The sequence below is a fragment of the Macrobrachium rosenbergii genome, chromosome 20 (genome assembly GCF_040412425.1).
Source record: "Macrobrachium rosenbergii isolate ZJJX-2024 chromosome 20, ASM4041242v1, whole genome shotgun sequence".
In the NCBI taxonomy this organism is placed as follows: domain Eukaryota; kingdom Metazoa; phylum Arthropoda; class Malacostraca; order Decapoda; family Palaemonidae; genus Macrobrachium; species Macrobrachium rosenbergii.
The window spans coordinates 48,475,797-48,496,152 of NC_089760.1; the positions used below are offsets into that span (position 1 = coordinate 48,475,797).

General features: G+C 37.6%; 1 protein-coding gene across 1 annotated transcript in view; it reads left to right on the forward strand.

Moving 5' to 3' along the window:
• LOC136849338 (ubiquitin-protein ligase E3B) overlaps window positions 1-12,593 on the forward strand; it is a 961,194-nt gene extending 948,601 nt beyond the window's left edge. The window contains exon 20 of the mRNA XM_067122699.1: window positions 11,286-12,593. Coding sequence (XP_066978800.1) covers window positions 11,286-11,470 — 185 coding nt within the window. The 3' untranslated portion in view covers window positions 11,471-12,593. The remainder of the gene's footprint in view (window positions 1-11,285) is intronic.
• Window positions 12,594-20,356: the final 7,763 nt, after the last annotated feature.

The following is a 20,356-nucleotide window of genomic DNA, read 5'->3' on the forward strand; positions in this document are numbered from 1 at the left end:
GTTCGGCACCCCCGTAAGGTGGGTATATTCGGCGTCTGGAAGGTGCTACCCACCCGACCGGTCGCTGTTTCGCCAGGTTTCCGTCACTTACTACCTTTTCCTTACGGGCGGTGTTTCGTTAGCTCGCTTCCAATGGTTTTACTGGTTGGTAGCTGGAGCGTCGAACATTGTTCCGTGAATGCATGATAACAGATAGGGTATGTTAGAATTCATCTCTCCGCCAGTCTAGTCCGGGTTTTCGTTGTTCTTATTCAATTAATCACCCCGGTGGTATGAGTCACGTTGTTGGCGGTTCCCAGTATCTGGTCTCCGCCCTGGCGGTTGATAAGGGGCTATACACCCCCTTACTCCGCCACGGTGACACCGCCCCCATTACTCCGCCACGGTGACACTGCCCCATAAATATAAGACAATAAGTTTTCAGTGACTATTCACGGCGGAATATCATAGAGTACCTGTACCTCGGGTTCATGATGTTTGTGCGGTGGCCACCTCAACTAACTATTTCCATAATATGAGTCGATGACCTTAAAAAATATACGGGCTGGAAATCACCAACAGTATGTAAACGCCACTATCTTAAGTCTCTAGAGGCTCTTAAATATTCCACAGTTGCTGCAGAAAGTATTGTCCCTCCTGGTCCAGCTCAAGTTTAATTTATGACTGTTCCTTGTCCTTTTTTGCCTGTTAGTATAGTCTCTAGCCTTCCTGTCTCGCCTGCTTGCCCTGCATCTAGCCTTTGGTCAGCTCTGCTTCACAGCCTGACCCATTCACATTCCGCAGTTACCTTGTTGTTAGCCTTAAGTGTCTTGGTTTGGTTAATTTTATAAATTTTTTAACTGTGTGCCTCTTAGTTTTGAAATTGTGATTAATTTTATAAATTTTTAACTGTGTGCCTCTTAGTTTTGAATTTGTGGTTGATCTTATAAATTGTCTGTATTAAAACACAGTGAAGTTTTCTCTAAGTTTTATTTAGCTCCATTGAGTAATCTTTGAGGCGTGCCACCAAGCTCTTGTATGGCTGATTCTCTGTTACACTTTCACTGGGTGACACAGGTCGAGCCCAGAAAAGGGATTTTGACAAAGGAAAAATCTGTTTCTGGGGGAAGACTTGTGTCACCCAGTGACCCATCCCTACACTTCTTTCCCACCCGGGTGATATACTAAGCTTGGTGGGTGCTAATATTGGGATGACGTTGCGGTCTCGTGATGACGCTTAGTGGGTGAGCGAGTGGGTATCCTTGGTTACGGGTTTGTAACGGCACACCCAATTTGGGAGTTTGAGAATAGAGAGATCTATTGGACGAAGGCCTGTGATAGTGGTATTCGCTCACCCCTAGTGTATACCGACACCGATTATAGGTGTTCGATCCGGGGGTGGTAACCCCGGCATTCTAGATAGCTTTTTCTCTGGTATATGTAGCAGTTCTTATACCTAGAAATGAGTGCTAAATTTAACCATTTCACTGGGTGACACAGGTCGAGCCCAGAAATAGATTTTTCCTTTGTCAAAATCCCTTTTAGAGGAAAGGCTTCATCACCCACCATTACAGATGCAGCTTCAGTACCTGTGCCTGGCAGTGTAGCATTTCCTGGTACTGATAATGTGCCTCGCTGAAGTGCTTTGCCTAGACTAGAATTTGCAAAGATTCCACCATCACTGTTCTTCCTGTATGCACCAACATCAATAGCAATGAAATTGTAGCACGCATCAACAAGCGCCAACAAGACAATTGAAAAATATCTAATAGTTAAAGTACAGAGATCCACTATTTGGGGGAGCCTGAATGGTAAAATGATTGCTCTCCAAAGCTCCCAGTCAGGATAATTCCAAAATACAGAAAAGTCATTAGCAACTGATCTCCACATCTCTGTTGAAGAGTTTGGCAGCATTTCACACATGAGATTTTCTATAATCTTGCAAGTGTCCATGACAATCTTGTACGCTGTGCTATGCCCCAAGCAGTAGCTGAACGAAATATTTTTTAGGGAATCCCCTGTAGCTAGGTACCCGAAAGAAAAAAATATAACCTATTTAAAAAAAACATTTTTTTTAGGTACATCATGTAAGGACAGATGGAACAACATAAGGGACAATTACAGAAAGTCTCTGAAGAAGACTTAAACTAAGCGTGGGCAGAATGCAGAGAAAATAAAACTTTATAAGTTTTCAGAGCAAAAAGAAATATTATATGTACGAGAGGGAAACCAAAGGGCACATAGCCAGTCAACAGGATAAAGAAAACAATCAAGATGATGTTGCACAACAACATGAAGACGAAGAAGAGAACATTGCGGATGATGCAGGGGAACCCGCGTTACTGGACGTAGGCCTACGTGAAGATTTGCAAACAGTCATCGCCCTCACCAAAGCCTACCTTTGAAGTTCCAGGAAAGTCAGCAACAGGATAATCAGCAAAAAAGAAAGTGGTATCCCAACAAAGCTTCCACAAAATGAATGGAGTACTTGATCAGTAAACAAGAAACCCAAACCGTTTCCACATAACCACACCCTGTTGATGCATTTCTAGTAGGTATTGCTCCAACTTTGAAGACTTTAAAACTGTTATTTTAATGTAGCAAAATCTGAAATATTTGCCACTGTACAGAAATATGAAATGCAGACGTTTATGAATCACCATTCATTTGAAGGAAGAACTGAACTTGCAGCCTCCGGATCATCAGCTTCGACTCACTACCCTCGCCTCAACCATTTCAAGAACATACAACAGCAACACATGAATATCAGCATCAAAAGCTATCTGCTTACATGGCAATTACAAACGGCACCAATTCCTTGCAGAACTACTTTTCAAATTTTCAGGACTCTTAAGTCTTTAATATGCAAGTACTGTAATGGTTTACAGTTTACAGTTTTGTAAAAATCACCAACTTGGATAAACACACAAAAAAAGAAGAATTTAGCCCTTTTTTAAGCATACAAAGTAATGTACAGTACTGTCACTTAGTAGCAAAATAAATGCCTGAGATTTGTTTGTGTCTGAGGAAAATCTCTAGTATGGATTTGAGTAGATAATTACAGTAACAGCTTACTACAAAATATTTGTAGTATTTTACCTCAAACAAACTGCTAATCGTTCCCTCGGTGTTACAGCTTTTCTCCAATGAGTGTCTTGCTTCTTCAGGTGAGCCTCAGTTTTACTGAGCAATATGTTGAAACAGTTGTTGGACATTCTAAAGCACTGGGAAAATTTTGTTTTACCATCAATTAATTCCTTTTACAGAATAGCAAACTCTCTCTCACTTTCTCTTTTCCTCCACGCTTCATGTACCCACTTTCTTTTCTTCATCTTATGCTCAGCCTCTTTCTCTTCATAAAAAATTACGGCAATCATTGCCAACTCCACGTCTGAAAACTTTGCCATCTTGGAAATCACTGATTTCATGCTGTACAGTCACTACGGATATGTGTGCATAGACGTTACTGAAGCGTCATGGATATCACTGGCACTGAACTGATACTGCACTGATGTGTGTGAATAGGCCTTTATTGTTGCAGTGCATAAGCAATTCAGTGATGTTTCAACAGTGATACTTTAATCCTTTAGAGTACATGTACACGTTTTAGTGCTAGCGAGATATTTTACTTGTTCTGTCCGCGAGTCACCATCAGCTTTAAATGTCTTTTCACTTTAAGTACGGTTTGTAACTAAGCTAATATAGTTTATAATCGGGTCTTAAACACTGGTTAGTCACTTTCGTTGTTATTGGGGCATTGAGCGAAAAATCTTAAAGCAACACATTTTGCTTAGTGACTGTCAACACGGGTAGTTGGTGGAAATGCTAGTTATAACTAATTGGTGGAAATGCTAGTTATAACTAATTATCCTTGTCCGAAGCATTCTTTTCCATAGTATATAACTTCAGAATTTGCTTCAAGTTTCTGTTGCATGCATTAATGATGATTTCAAGTTGTTTGACACAGTATATGGTATAGAAATAACAATTGTTTACAAGGTGTTACTGTCAGGTAGACGTCTCTTACCTCAAATTGCCGCTCTTTAGTGTAGATGATTTTCATCGTGACCTAGCATCACACCTCACTTTCATTGTTGCTGCTAAGAAAAATGACCTTTAGTTGTTTGCCGCGAAGTTTGGTGTAGTTCTTCCTCCTAATGCTAAGAAGGACGTAATGCGTAATTGTATAATACAATATTGTATAAGTGAAGACCTAGTGGACAGTTCTGACGGCAGCAAATATATTGTGGACTTGAGTGATAAACTGTCGGACGTAGAGTATATGAGACTGGCTATTCAGTTAGAACAAATGAAAAGAGAAAACTTAAATGCTGAAGTACAATTGAAAAGAGAAAACACAAATGCTGAACTGAAATGAGAAAAGAAAACATAAATGCTGAACTAGAGAAGAAAAAGATTGAGTCAGAAATAGGAAATCAGACTTTATTAGAAAGACAATCAAGAAAATCGGGCTTTATTAGAAAGACAACATCAGGAACTAGAGTTTGTTCAAACTAAATTAGACTATGAAGCCTGGGTAACTAAACAGAGTAAATGCAGGTTAGCTATGAAAATTAAAAAAAAACAAGAGTTAGAACGAGAAGCTAGTCAACCTACAAAATTTGATTTGACTACATCTGTCAAACTAGTTCCAAAGTTTGATGAGACTGAAGTTGACATGTTTTTTAAGAATTTCAAAGACTTGGCTTCCTATATGAAATGGCCCCTTGAGCAATGGGTGTGGCTCATTAAGTCTAAGTTGGTAGGGAAGGCTGCAACTGTCGTTGGTAGCCTGGTAGTTGAATTGAATTATGCAGTCATCAAAAAAGCTGTTTTAGATGCATATGCTGTAACCAATAAAGGTTAATGTCAACAGTTTCGTAATTATATTAAACCTCATCTTAAAGTTTGGACTGAATTTCCTGCAGAAAATTAAGGTTATTTAAGAAGTGGCATGAATCAGAAAATGTAGATAACTTTGATGGACCTGTTAATTCCATTGTAACGGAGGAATTTAAGAGACGTTTCCCACAACATATTATGCTGCATATAGCTGATAGGGAAGAGAAGGATCTCAAGAAGGCAGCTGTTTTGGCTGACAACTATTCATTAATACATAAAGGCAGCCTGGGTAATGTAAAACAACATAGAGCAGAACAGCTGGGTGATAGAAATGGGGACACTGATAAGGGTTTGCTTTGCAGTTATTGTAAGAAGGAAGGCCATGTCATTAGGCATTGTCCAAATCCCGCATGTAAGAGGGGAAAAGGGTCCGAAAACAAAGCTCCAGTGAAGGTGTTACCAAGATACAAATCGGACACTGGGAAGAATCTACGATGCATTTTGTATCACAGGATAAGAATATGTTTGAGAAATTCATTTGTAACGGCACAATATACTGTATTTGCCAAGTAGTGATAAACCCATAAGAGTAAGAATATTAAGGGATACAGGTTCAAACCAAAGCATTGTAATTAAAAGCTTTCTTCCAAATCTCAAATAGCTTGATGAAAATGTCACAGTCAGGGATTTAACTAACGCTAAATTGTTACCGCTTACCGAAGTGTTTATGGATTGTCAGTGTGTAACTAGTAAAGTAAAACTAGCTGTTAGAGAAAGCAGTTTTCCCCAACCAGACGTACAGGTGCTACTTGGTAACGTTTCTTGCTAGGGAACTGTTGTTGCCCAATCTGATAATGTATGAAACTCCTGGAATGATAGTAGGAAGTGAAAATGAAAGAGATTGTGAATGTGGAAAAGAGGAAAATGAAAGTAAGTCGAGAGATGACGTGATGTCCCGCAGTATGAAAAATAATGAACAGGAGAAAGCGAGAGTACCCATTCTTGCAGATAAAATACAAATGAGTAAGGAAACCCTTAGAAAATGACAGAGGGAAGATCCAACCTTAAATTTTGTTTATAAGAAACCCTTAGAGAAAGGATTGGAAGAAGTATCTGGATATTACTTTAAGGATGATGTACTTTTCAGGTTATATAGACCTCCTAGGCTGGGCAATGATGAAACCTGCAGTGATAGAGAACAGTTGGTAGTCCCTTATGATTTATGTAAAGATGTTTTGGAGCTCGCTCATAATGTTTATTCTTATTTTGGAATAACCAAAATGTGTAACCGCTTAGCATATGACTTTTCTGGCCTAAAATGAAGGCTGATGATGTAAATTTCGTCAAACAATGCCAAATTGCTGGTAAACCTGAGGTTGTACATGCCTTTGAATCCTATTGTTGTACCTCGTGAGCCTTTCCATCAAATTATCATAGACTGTGTAAGCCCACTGTCCAAGACAAAGAAAGGTAACCAATGTCTCGTGACTACAATGTGCCCAACTTCACGATTTCATTGCACTTCCAGTCAGGAATATTTCCTCTAAGAATGTCCTTAACCACTTACTTAAAGTATTTACAACCTACAGGTTCCCTAAGGAAATCCAGTGTGATCAGGGTACTAATTTTACCAGTGATGTATTTCAGAAAACTATGAATGAGTTGTGTATAAAACAGCCTCTCTCATCTCCTTATCACCCAGAATCTCGGGGAATTAGAACGGCATCATCAGACTTTAAAGTTGTTGCTCAAGAAATTCTGTATTGAATCTGAATCTGATTGGGATGAAGGCATAGACTATTTACTATATGTAATTAGGGAAGTACCTTGTGAATCTCTAGGCGTATCACCTTTTGAAATGCTATATGTTCGTAAAGTATGTGGTCCATTACAAATAGTTAATGTGGGGTTTTGGTCTTATCTTAGCCTTCTTTCCCGTTACTGGTTCTCCTTTTAAAAGTAAATTTTCTGGTCCTTATGTTACAGAGAAACGTTTAAATAATCAGAACTATATCATAAAAACTCCAGATAGACATAAAAGCACTCGGTTAGTACATGTCAGTATGCTAAAAGAATATCATGCTGATTCCTCTGCTGCGCTGTTTTGTTCTGGAGACACTAATATTGTAAAATCAAAGTCCACCGCCTTCAGGGACGTAAATTCTGAAGACCCAGAAAATGGAATTCTGTTGTGGGCTGACTGTTCTAATAAAGAAATTTTAGGATCTCTTCCACAGTATCTACAGCACCTGCTGTAGATACTGTGTGATATTAAGCGTCTGCTATGACGGTATGGAGATGTATGCAATGATAATCCCAGCGAACGCAACTTCATTACTCACGTTATTGAATTATTGCCAGGAGTTCGTTCTTTACAATAAAACTACTATAGAACAAATTTTGAAAAACGGAAGGTAATGAAAGAAGAGGTGGAGTACCTACTGAAGCCTAAGCTTGCTGTCCCTAGCAAGTCCCCCTGGGCTTCTCCTCGCTTACAAGTGCTGAATTCTAATGGTAGATGCATGTGACTACGGGGTTGGTGCTGTCCTCCTACAAGAGAAACCTGAAACAAACTCACTTCACCCTGTGTCATATTATTCATGCAGGTTGAAGAAGCACCAAAGATGGCTATCTGCTGTGGAGAAGGAGCTATTAGCTATAGTGCAAGCCTTGCAGAAGTTTGAAGTTTACGTTTCTACAAATAACCTCATAACTTTGTACACTGACCACAACCCCCTCATCTTCTTGAACAGAGCTCGAAATTTGAACCAGTAGATTTTAAGATGGTTGCTGTACTTGCAAAACTTTAATATCAGTGTTCAACACATTCATGGAAAAGATAATCATATAGCTGATGCACTGTCAAAAACACCTGTACCTGAGATGGTGAGATAGTGCCACAGCAAGCACTCCATTCAGCAATTGAGAATGCAACAGTTACTATATAGTTGACAGCGTAATTAAAGGAATTGATGGGGTTGCACTTATGGTGCCAAGAAACTCAGTCCTGCAACACTGGTTAATACACTTACGTTACTATGTTACGCACTTGACTTTACTTATGAACTTAGGTCTCACTGAGGTAAATCGCACTGAGAAAAAAAAATAAAATAGAGAGAAAAATAGGGTACTTGACTGACTTCAAGAACCTTAATTTGGGTACATTACCTTCTTCAGGAGATAGGGGTTTCCTCGTCTAAGCCAGCTGGAGGGTGATAATGAAGGGAGACACCACAAAAGTAACTCTGGCTTTGAGACCAGCCACGTGGGAAAGCAAGGGGGCTGCTTGAAGGGAGCAAGAGGAATGCAAGTTTTCTGGGTAGGTTGTCCAACGTCTCTGAGGTTGATCTGCCTGTGCAGTGCCTTTTTGTAACATTGGAGGATTAAGATTCCACTCCGTCCAGGTGGCGTTGTCTTTGTTGGTACTCCATTTTCTCTTGAGGGCTTGCACTTGGCATTTGGCAGGCATGCTGCCTTGCGAGGTCATGCATGCCCAGGTGTCATGTTGTCAGCACGCTTTCTCTTGTGAGTCACTCTTGCGCTGGCAAGGATTAATCCCTGTAGGACTGCAGCTGGAATGAAAGCCTTGGGCAGATCACTCAGTTAAAGGAAGGCTAAAGGTTACCCAAAGGATGGGTGACAGAGAAATCTGTATTATTATGAATTCACAAGAAATTTAATTATTTGCTCTTATGCTTTATTTTACTGTAATTGTGATAGGATGGTTTGCGGAGAAGAGGTTTCCTTCATTGCACCTCCCCAACCAAGTTGGCATTCATACCTTAGATCGGGTGGGAATGGCTACAAAATGTCAACTCGACTGAACAAGCTAAAACTCTCTCCAGATTTCTCTGGGTTACACTATCGTCAAAATTTAACAATTTTGCACAGAAAATCAATTACAAAGCAAATAATATAACCTAGGACATTTATGCTGAAGCAGAATGAATTGTGCTGCTACAAGTTAGATTATTAAGGCTAAAACTCTCTCCAGATTTCTCTGGGTTACACTATCGTTAAAATTTAACAATTTTGCACAGAAAATCAATTACAAAGCAAATAATATAACCTAGGACATTTACGCTGAAGCAGAATGAATTGTGCTGCTACAAGTTAGATTATTAAGGCGTTTAACTGTTACGTTACAGCAGCATTAGTCTAAGGTTGAACACAAAGTTATTCACAAATAACATAGCAACATAAAATCAAGGTTAGTAGGTTGTTACTAATACCTTGAACTATTTCATGCACTTAATAATAAGTAACCTTGTAAATAAAGTAATGTAGTTACCCCGCCTTGAAGAGGCAATATAACGAAGTATTTGTGGGCTTATGTTAGGTGATGCCACAATACTTTTATGTGGCAGAACGGTACCATGTTGGGCACTAAAATCTATGCGTGCCAAGAGGCACTGTCATAAGTACATGATAATTAAATCTGTGTCGACTAACATTACTCACGAGCCCTGGTCTCGTAATTACAAGGAAAGAGGATAGGTACAAAGAACTAAGTATCTTACTTCTTGGGGGTAACAGGGTTAGCACACCGAAACATTCCAGAGTGCCAAGTTATGGCGAACGGGGGTGTGTTAACAGCAGTCTGCTGAAGGTTATTACAGTACAAGTGGTACCTAGACAGGACATCAGCTATCTTGTTATCTGTCCCCTTTATGTGTTCGATCCTCCAATTATAATCTTGGAGCTCGATACACCAGCGCATTAGTCGCTTATTTTGATTTCTGAAGGTAGTAGGGTACTTGAGGGTGTTATGATCAGTTTAAATGGTGAGAGGGAACTTATGGTCTGCGTGATTAGACTCAAACTGCTTCATAGCTAGGATCATACCAAAGAGTTCCTTCTCTACGGTGCTATATTTTGACAGGATGGAGTTTAGCTTTTTGGAATAGTAGGCTACCAGATGCCTAACTCTGCCCTTTTCTTGGAACATGACTGCACCAATGCCAACATCACTGGCATCAACCACCGGACAGAAAGGCCAATCGTAATCAGGGGTGTGGAGAACGGGCTTGCTGATGAGGATGGCTTTTAAGTGGTCATATGCCTTCTCACAGTCGAGCGTGCACCGGAATGGTTGTTCCCCTCGGAAGAGGTTGGTTATAGGGGCAGCGGCGTTAGCGAAGTTCGGTATGAATCGGCAAAAGTACTGAACCGTGCCTACAAACTACTGCGCCTCCCTTTTTGTTTGCCCGAGATCGCTTAAACATATTGAAGAACCACAAATTTTCTTTGGAAACCATCGTCTGGAATTCGTGGATGAATTCCCATATACGAGGCACATCATCACAGATGACCTGAAAGATACGTCTGACATAGAGCAGAGGTGAAGTCAACTATGTGCAACTGGCAACATGATTGCAAGTAGGCTTGCCTTATGTCACCAAGACACGAAACTGAAGCTTTTGCTGCTCTTACTGCCACAGCATATATGGGTGTTCCATTTGGACAAACTACATCAGAGTGGCCATGAGAAGTATCACTCGCAATATTCTGAGGCGCCTCACTAGATATTCATAGATGTGCATAAACAACCGCAGAGATAATTTAAAAATCATTGTTAGGCGGACAATGTCCTGTCTGATCACCCGACTAGGAAACCGCAGCAATATGCTTATCCAAAACATCCTAAACAGTGAAGCAGGAAGAAAATCTCTTTAAAATGTGGGAAAGATGGTTATTTATGTTTCATAATTGACGTTTTCTTTTTTTCACGAAGGAGTAGCTTCAGTTGCTGTATTTACTTGTTCTCTATTATTGCAATTATATTAAGTATTATATATCTGCAGAAACTATTATTGGTTTTTCCGTACCTGAACTCTGTATCTACCTAAGGTTTCTAGCTGAAAATTAGTTGAATGCTACTGTTTTTATCATTATCATCATTATTTTAATTATTATTATTATTACTGTACTACTATTATTTCAATAATATTGGCATTACTTTTTTTTTATAAATACAGGTACTATTATTGCTATTATTATCAGTAACGGTTTTTATCTTTTTATCTCGTACATTGAAATTGTTTGTATTGTGTTGTCTCTGCTTTGTATATTACCTGTACAGTATATGGCCCTGAGCTTAAGTAAAGGATATTATTATTATTATTATTATTATTATTATTATTATTATTATTATTATTATTATTATTATTATTATTATGGAACACCAAACACTAAACTTTAAGAATGTGTGAATTGTCTGGAGGTTGTGCTGATGCATAATTAAGCTGTCACAAAGGGATGGGTTTGTAATGAAACAAATAAAAAGCAGCAGCTGAAAGCTGCAAGAATTTGGTTTGCTTATTTATTTTATCTTAGGTAGTGATTAAGTGAACTGCATGTTCGAAGAAAAGTCTGGTAAATTGAAAAACTAATCATTCAATATTATTTTTCCAATTTTGTTTGGTTCATTTTCAGTAATCACATTTTTTTCTTTTCTTTCACAGGGGATACCATTGGCAGTGTCATCCGCGGCTTTTTTGCCATCAGAAAACGTGACCCAGTAAATCGTCTTCCTACCTCTTCAACTTGTTTTAATTTACTTAAATTACCAAATTATCAAAAGAAAAGTACTCTTAGGGAAAAATTGAGATATGCCATTACAAGCAATACAGGGTTTGAATTATCATAGGATGTTAAACTTAGATTATGCTGTACTAGTATTTTTCATAAGGCCTGTACATTGTGACTATTGATTTTTTTGCTAATTAATAATATGTTATTGCTGCATTCCTCATTTTATTTAATGTTAATAGTTTCCTTAAGTTTCAAAGGACTACTTAAACTCATTTTATGGCATTTGTTTCACGAATGCCTCATGATACTGCATAAAACAGATCATGACTCAAATAAGGCACAGAATACCAATGTGCTGTGATGCTTTTCCTTTGTTTGACAGTCCATGGACACTAATAAGTAAATTATATTGAGTAGTTTATTTGTTCAGACATTTTTGATTCCATTGGCAGTAATGTAACTAGAGCTGACTCATTTTTATTGAAGGAATGGCATTGATAAAGAAAAATGGTTTATTATTGTGCAACTTCACAGTCCAAGCAAAATATGGCTAGTATTGCACAGGTACTTCACAGTTAGTGCAAGAGCCCACCACGATTTATTTCCCGGAAATGACCAGATGTCTAATGGGTATTTCTTGAAAGGGTACTCAAAACAAGAATATTCAAAACAGGAACTCTTACATTTTGAAAGTGGTGGGTCTGGATTTTATAAACCATTTTTGATCAGGCTGCAACTTCCCAAGTTACTCCAAAATATTGGCTCTGGTAAAAGAGAAGCATTTTATTTCCTCGCATTTTTAGTTTAAAGTGGATATCTATACATCAAAATATTTCTATGGGCAAACAGAGGTCAAAAGGTCAGCGGTTTTGCAACATGCCCTAAAATTTGCACTGCCGAAACATTTCTCCTCATTTTACAACTAAGATGGTGCCAGATACTTTTTATTCTCATTGATTTCAAGAATGAGACATCCAGGAGGCAGTTTTTGGAAAAATCTGGAGCCCGTAGCAGTCGTGGGAAGTGTGACTAATGCCCGAAATGCCCTTATGTTTTCACTTTAACTTGAATCTGACATGTAATTCTTATATAACTTGAATCTGACAATGTAATTCTAATATAACTTGAATCTGTCAATGTAATTCATATATAACTTTAATCCGACAATGTAATTCTTATATATCTTTAATCCGACAATGTAATTCTTATATAACAAAGCAAAGGAAAACATCAGACTTCTATCAAGCATATGGGCAATTGCAAGCCTCCATCGAAACAGGAACAGTAATCCGACAATGTAATTCTTATATAACTTGAATCTGATAATATAATTCTTATATCTTCCAGTAGGTGGACTTTCATACTTCTCTAATATCAGGTGTGCACCTGAATGACCCCAGTTGCTGTCGAAAAACCTTCAATTCTCTAGTATCAAAATGTGTGATATACACATTGACAAAATTTTACTTGGTAGAAACCAACATTCATTTGGATCACTCATATCATGCAGAATCATTCACAATTAATGTCCTCCTATTCATCAGAAGAACTTCATTTCTGATCATCATTTTCGTCCTCTGATTCGTCCTGCAAAAAGTTTTCTTCAAAAGTAATGTTGGCAGGATCATTTGGTCGTGTAACTTTCCACCCATGTCTGTCGATTCCAAATGTCACAGGTTTGGAATTTGTCCACATTCTTACCAATTTTTTGCTAAAAGACTTGATTGCACCGTGGCAGACAGCATGGATCTAAAACCTTGATTCTCTCAAGTGGATCTTTTGCTTTTCTGGGTTGTAATGGACCCCTATAGCCTCCACACAGGTTCAACAAATAAAGTAAGAATGGGTCTAGAAAGACCGGCAGGAGTCGAGACAGCAACTGGGGAAGGGGTTCAGCAAAACCAGCAAAATTACCTTAAAAAATACTAGTTTAATATACAAATTTACATATTTACAAATGAGTCAGGCTTGGAGCAAAAAATAATCACATTAGAAAAATCAGTGAAATAGCCACCAAACGAGTCTGTTAAATAACATGGATGTAGCAAAATCAATCAATGTTACTTTAAAAACCACCATCAAAGTAAATTACCAAACAATAAACATTTAAATTGAAGTTAACAACACTTTAGCTACATCAAAAACAAAACATCAGACAGAATAAACAATAAATGCACAAACAGCACCAAACAATAAAATAGGTATTGGTATAACAAACTTCATAAATAACACATCAAATAATTAAGCAGCATAAATAACATCAAGTCACTAGTACTGTATAAAATAAGATAACAGCATCCGAAGAATAATTACATTTTAACAAATCAACCTCATGCAGCACAAAATCACCACAGACAATCTAAACAGATGTCGAGACCCCATCAAAGGTTGAAGAGGACGAACACCATTGAACACTGCCATATGATCATTGAAAACCACCCCATGACGGCCAACGGGAACATCTCCAAAAAATACAGATGATCGACAGGGTCCAGGCAACAGCAAGACTGCTGTCAAACAAGAACAACACTGCTCTATTGGTGAAAAAGGTTCAACCATCAACATCATCCTCGAACTGCAGAGGGCCACAGGTAGCGAATACCTGCAGTTCCAAAATACTCGAAGCTGCTATGCTGTCGAGAACTAGACTCGCTGCCATCCCAAGCCTGACTGAAGCTGACGAAAATGTAAGTGGCAGACATCACCTACTTAAAAAAAAAAAAAAAAGCACCACTGGGTAAGGAGCGCACCCCCAACAAGGGAACAATCGGAGAGTGATTGTTCCAAACAAAAACAAGCAGTAAACCTCAGAGGGTGCATACAGCTTCTTAGAGGAAGTTGGGCATCGTCACCTTCATTAAGTTGCAAACTCCGTATACAGCACACACATATTCTTCAACTGCTGCAGAAAAATCTATCAAATCTGAATCTCCAAGTTTGCTAATGGCTGCAATAAACTTGTCATTGCCCTTCATGATTTCAAAAGGTTTCCTCTTAGCTTTTCTCATGAATGAAGCTGTATAGTTACATCCAATCAGTGCATGAAACCTAGGCAGGGCATCACATATGGGGCTGGTGAGTTTAGTGGCCAAATCAGTAATATTTGTCGTTCGTCTTGTGTTTTTGGAGTTAACCTTTGCATCCATCCAAATTTTTGCACTAGTGTATCTGGCATGGTAGACCAGTAGTACGAAGACATTGGTATCATTGCTGCAGACGACAGTGACTGGGTTGCTTTCATGATGACTTTCAGCAATAAAGTTTACATGAAAAATTAAGCGTGTATCAGCCTCGTCATGCCCACTTTGTAGCTCATGGGTCTCATCAGTCCTACTCACAATGCCATTGTCTTCTTACTAGAGGCAGCATTCATGGTCCACCCAAAAGTGCAGCTGGTGCCCTTTTAGCATAGATGCATGTTCATGAGGTCCATTCATCCTTTAAAGATATCAAAAACTCACTTTTAAATTTTTTTCAGTGCAAATTAGTGTTAAGATCTTGTTGTCATTTCAGTAAAAGGACTATGACCCTGTATGAAATCTCAGACTGCCCACGAAAATCTTGCTCACTGTCTTTAATGGTGGGGCCCATCAGGATAAGTGACACACACAAGATCTACCATCCTTGCATTACTCTATACTTGTTAGAGGATGGTCATTGCCATAGCTCCAAAGATGGCAGGTGGATTCAAAGTATGAAGGAAGAACATAGCATCAATAATGTAGACCTACACATCGACCTTGTCAGCTGTGTGATTTGTTGTTCCCATTCTTTCTGACTTGTCCATTAATGTACTCTTGCAAGTCTTGTTTATGTCACCACTTATCTGGCACAGTGATAATGGGATGGGTGAGTGGATAAGACAACACTAAAGCAAGGTCAACCTTTGGTGTTACTGCTAGGTATAGTAGCCTTTTAAATATGTCTCTGGTGCATTTTGCCTTGCAGACCTGCTTGTCTTTTGTAGTGAACTTTATTTTTCACTTTCCTGCACTTTATTGCCCTTTCAAAGCGATCAGAAGCGTCTTTGCAGTCATTTACAAATTCTTGATGCCATGCAGAACCTTTGTATTTCAGAAGAAGTAGATCATCCTTCGCACTGTCAGACACAGCCTTCCCAGTGTTGAGGCAATACGGAGCAGCATCTTGAGTTGTAAATGGGTTTAGTGTTTTCTCTAGCTCACTGATAACTTTAGTTGAGAAATAAAGCTAAGGGAAGAATCTCTGGACAACCTGAAGAATCCAAAATGTAACCTAGTGGAGTTAAGAATGCCGTTGAGATGTGAAAAGCACCAAAACAAATAAAGATGCTATCAAACTTTTGTGACGCTTGGGCCTGCATTTGAAGTGCTGGTGTTGCAGTTGCAATATCGTATGTAACAATGACACACTTCTCTCCACATTCAGAAGCAACAGTTTGAGACTGCACTAAAGTTACCCTTACTACATCCAGTCTAGTTGGTGGAAGTGTAATGTTCTCCATGTTGCCAATATGTGTATGAGATCTCAAATGCAACATATAATAATCCATATTAAAGTCATCGTAATGGCTATTTCCAGGTAGTAAGGTGGACCCATTGTGTGCACTTCATATCTAAATTTAGACGTAGATGGTCTTTGATATGGCACTGGTGCTCCAAACTGACTTATTTTTTTTTAAGTTGCTACCTCCTGTTCTGTTATTATTGGCTCCATTATTTCTCTGGTCTGATCAGTTGGCATGTTTAGAAAGCAGGTGCCAACATTGTCATGGAGAGTGTCTGTTCCAGATCAAGTGTCTGTCATTTCATCATTATTATTATCAAATATCATAATAATAATAATAATAATAATAATAATAATAATAATAATAATAATAATAATAATAATAATTATTATTATTATTATTTATAATAATAATAATTATTAATAATACAGTAATTATTAATAATAATAATTCTTAGTGATGATGATGATGATGATCAGTGTGGTCTACGGGATAGAATGTTAGTTAGTTAGTTATAAATGATTTGTTTAACCAGACCTCTGAACTCTTTTTGGGATAGAATGTAAGCAGTAAATAGGTTATATACCGTTCATCATTTCCATGTGTTACTCGGAGTGTTGTGCTCAAGTGGACATTAGTCACACTTCCTGTATAGGTGCTAGAGGTACCAAATTTTGCCAAAACTACCTAGATGTCAAATTTGTGTAATCAGTGAGGTTTAAAAGGTATTTGGCACCATCTCCGCAGTCCAAATTTTAGAGCATATCGAGACACTGCTGACCTTTTGACTTTTGTTCTCTACATGTTGTATTTAATTGAAATAAAAATGCTATGAAATAAATCTGTGCCCATAGAAATATTTTGATGTATAGATATCCACTTTAAACTAAGATTGGGAGAAAATATAGCACTTTTCTTTTACCGGAGCCCAATATTTTGGAATAACTTGGGAAATTGCATTTTGATCAAAAAGGGTTCATAAAATCCATAAACCCCCACTTTCAAAATGTAAGAGTTCCTGTTTTAAATATTCTTGTTTTGAGTACCCTTTCCAGAAATACCTGTTAGACATCTGGTCATTTCCGGGAAATAAATTGTGGTGGGCTCTTGCACTAACTAGTACATGTAATGTGTAATTCCATAGGAGCACTCACCATGTTGCTTTATAGTCTGTCACAGCTTCTATGAAACTTTCTATAGAAAATGAGGTAAGATAATTACTGTGTTTTATGTGTAGATAGTCTACCCATAGTAAGCATTAATAATGTCACGATGTTGGGTTTGATGAAAACTGGAGGCTACCAGATGAACTTTAATAACTGGTACCTGGATTCTTATTGTTAGGAAATATGAGTGAAGTTCACACATTCAAACAAATTTCCAATCATACTTTCACCCTTTTAATAAGGAGACATTTTACACATATCCAAGTCTTTTATGTTTATGTTAGTTGCCATGTCTTTTGACATATGCAACAGAGCCAGTTAATAGTTTTGACTGATAATTATGCACGATGTTGGAATATCATATCCATTTTAGAAATGTGTTCATGGTACAATATTACATGCTAAAGTTGTAGGTTAAACAGCTGTGGATAACATTTTATGTTACGTTATTTAACATTTGCATATATATCACTACTTACTCATTTTATTCATCAGTTCTGTAGTTATATGAAGTTTTTTCCATTGATTCAACGAATAGCTCAAAATTTCCTGAAAGTTTAATGATTTTAGTAATTAAAACTAACATCCCCTTTTAACGGGAATAAAGAAACATCAGATTAATCTGTTATTTCTCCGAGTAAGATTTGGGAGTCTATTATTTTTCTTGGTATAGTCTGTACTGTAGTCAGACATTGTTTGCATAGTCAGAATTGTTGGCATTAGGAGACTTATACATGTATCAAGTGATTTATGTATCAAGGTGTCTGTATTTGCAAAGCAGATGTAAAATTTACTTTGGGGAAATGAAGGACACATCTTATTTAATACGGAATGCATGTGGTAAATTATCAAGTGGACAGGAGAAATTAACATGTTTGGTATTAATGATATTTTTAATTGCTTTTCATGTATATCATTTCAGATATTTAAAGAAGTGATTGAGGCTCAATTTAACACATTTATATACTATTACTGTATAGTAATAAGTAAAATCCTCATTGTATTAGCATGAATTTCTTACACAAGCCAGCCAATCTGCCAACAGAAACCACCGACTTTACCCATTTTTACCAATTTTATAGCAATTTTGATAACATCATTTGTCTTCCAGTAAATTCAATAAATTCTGGGTATTTAACATGAATAGCAGCTTCTATCAGAAGTTGAATTTCATTATTACTTAAGCTGCAGATGACCATGTAGGCCATGAAGCCATGAGAATAGATACTTCATGCCCCACTTGCTGATGGTAGAGGATCCCTGGAAGGAAAAAGAGCTAGAAATTGGATATGGAAAGCTTGTGTATTGAGTTTCTTATTAAGAGAACTGAGAAAGGAAATATGAGGTCCAAATGGTTTCAGAAAGAGAGATCCTGTATCATAACTAGTGCAGAAAAGGGAAGGAAATATGAGGTCCAAATGGTTTCAGAAAGAGAGATCCTGTATCATGACTAGTGCAGAACAGGGAACAATACAGGGTATTTCTCTCCTACAGTGTTCAGCACTCCCCAACCTTGTAAGGATTTAGACTTAACAGTCTTCATAAAGTCATAGAGAAGTCTTCAGTGATACTACTTATAAAATCATTCAATCAAATTCATATTTTTAATAGAGACAATTTATAATGTTCTACATGATTAGTAGGAACCTTATCAGAATGTCTCAAACCATTGACCTCTTGATTAGACCTATGTAAAAGAACTTACCAGCACCAGATTTGCAATCAGCAGTCACCATCAATTGTATAACTGAATATATCCATTCTTTTCATGTAACAAGTTCTACTAGGAAAGTTTTTCGAGGGAGAAATCTACATTATGTTAATTTTTCTTGATGGAGTTGTAATACAGATAGTGTTTCAATATTTGTACAGACATGTCATTGGTGACAATTTCATTATGTGTGTGTTTTTATTTAGTGGCATCTCCCTTTGTATTGCAATTGGGCACGTGAGGACAATTTAGCATTCTTCATATTGGAGGGAGAGAAATATTCAGAGCATTTTATTAGGATGCTACTAAAAGGAAATTACTGTAGAGGACTCCAGACTTTTGGGCCAAATTAAATGTCAAATCTTGGTAGTTTCAGAAGAACTTAATTTAAGGTTCTTCTGAAGCTACCAAGATTTGGCATTTAATTTGGCCCAAACGTCTGGAGTCTGGAGTCCTCTACAGTTAATATAGACAAAGGGGTACATGAGTGGTTCACCAGAAAACTGACTTGTGGTATACTGTATATACTAAAAACACATGTTTAATGTGAATATAGAAATTATTGAAAATAACCTGCATTTTGTTTTTATAATTAATATTTTCCTTCCTTTTTTAACTTATTTGTTCTGCAAATCTTAATGCCAGTCATGGTGTTCATATGAATTATAAATTTTACTTTTAATGCCTGACAATGGCAGATAGACCAAGTGCACAATTGTGGGGTTAGTCATTAGAACAGCTGTTATAAAACAGGTGAAACTTCCCCTGTCTCACCCACTAGGAGCTCTCATTTCTTGATTAACTTTTGTATGTGGTGAATATGTATTGTCACAATGTGCACGTGGATGTAACTTGTGTTCAGTCAGCTTGCTAATTTTCTCAGTCATATTTTGTACTATTTTTTTTATTTCCTTTGTGTACAAAATTCTTTTGGATTTTGTTGTGATTGTATGTTTGTATGGTGGTATTATTGGCATTTTGCTTTTAATGATGGTTTTGAATCTAGGTTCATCATTGGTCTAGATCCAGCCCTTCTAAAGCAAAAATCCCATACCCTTTCTGCAGTGGAATAAGTAACAGAAGATGCATTGGAAACCAGGGTTGCATTCGACATCTCATGGCTGAAAACTTCAGCATCAGCTTATTTGGACTTCAAGGATTTTCAAAATCACTGCTAGGGAGGGGAAGAATTCATGGAACTGAATGCAGAAGTGACCAGCACGAACACCAAGGACAGAGTAGAGGAGCTTCAAGATGAGGTCACTAGGGGTTTTACAGAAGAAAGTATATGGTAAGGATGGTGGATTCAGATCATCATGATGTCTGTAGATATGAAGAATAGAATGTCAACTTCCAGACAAATGTTCATGTAGGATTGATAGAGTATTGCATATTCACGTAGAGGAGTGTTTTTTTTTTTTAGTTAATGAGCCATCTGCTTTGGTTTCTCCAAATCTCCACAGGCATTCTGTAGAGTGAGGACTCTAATAACAGTATTACTGTAGCACTTACAGCTGTATATCAAGTGGCTGAATCTTGTTTACTCTAGGTGACAACTTCAGAAAGAAGTCCCTTGACAGGCGTGGCACTGCAAGTCTCGGGAAGGATCATAAATGTTTCCGGTGGAGAAATAGACAA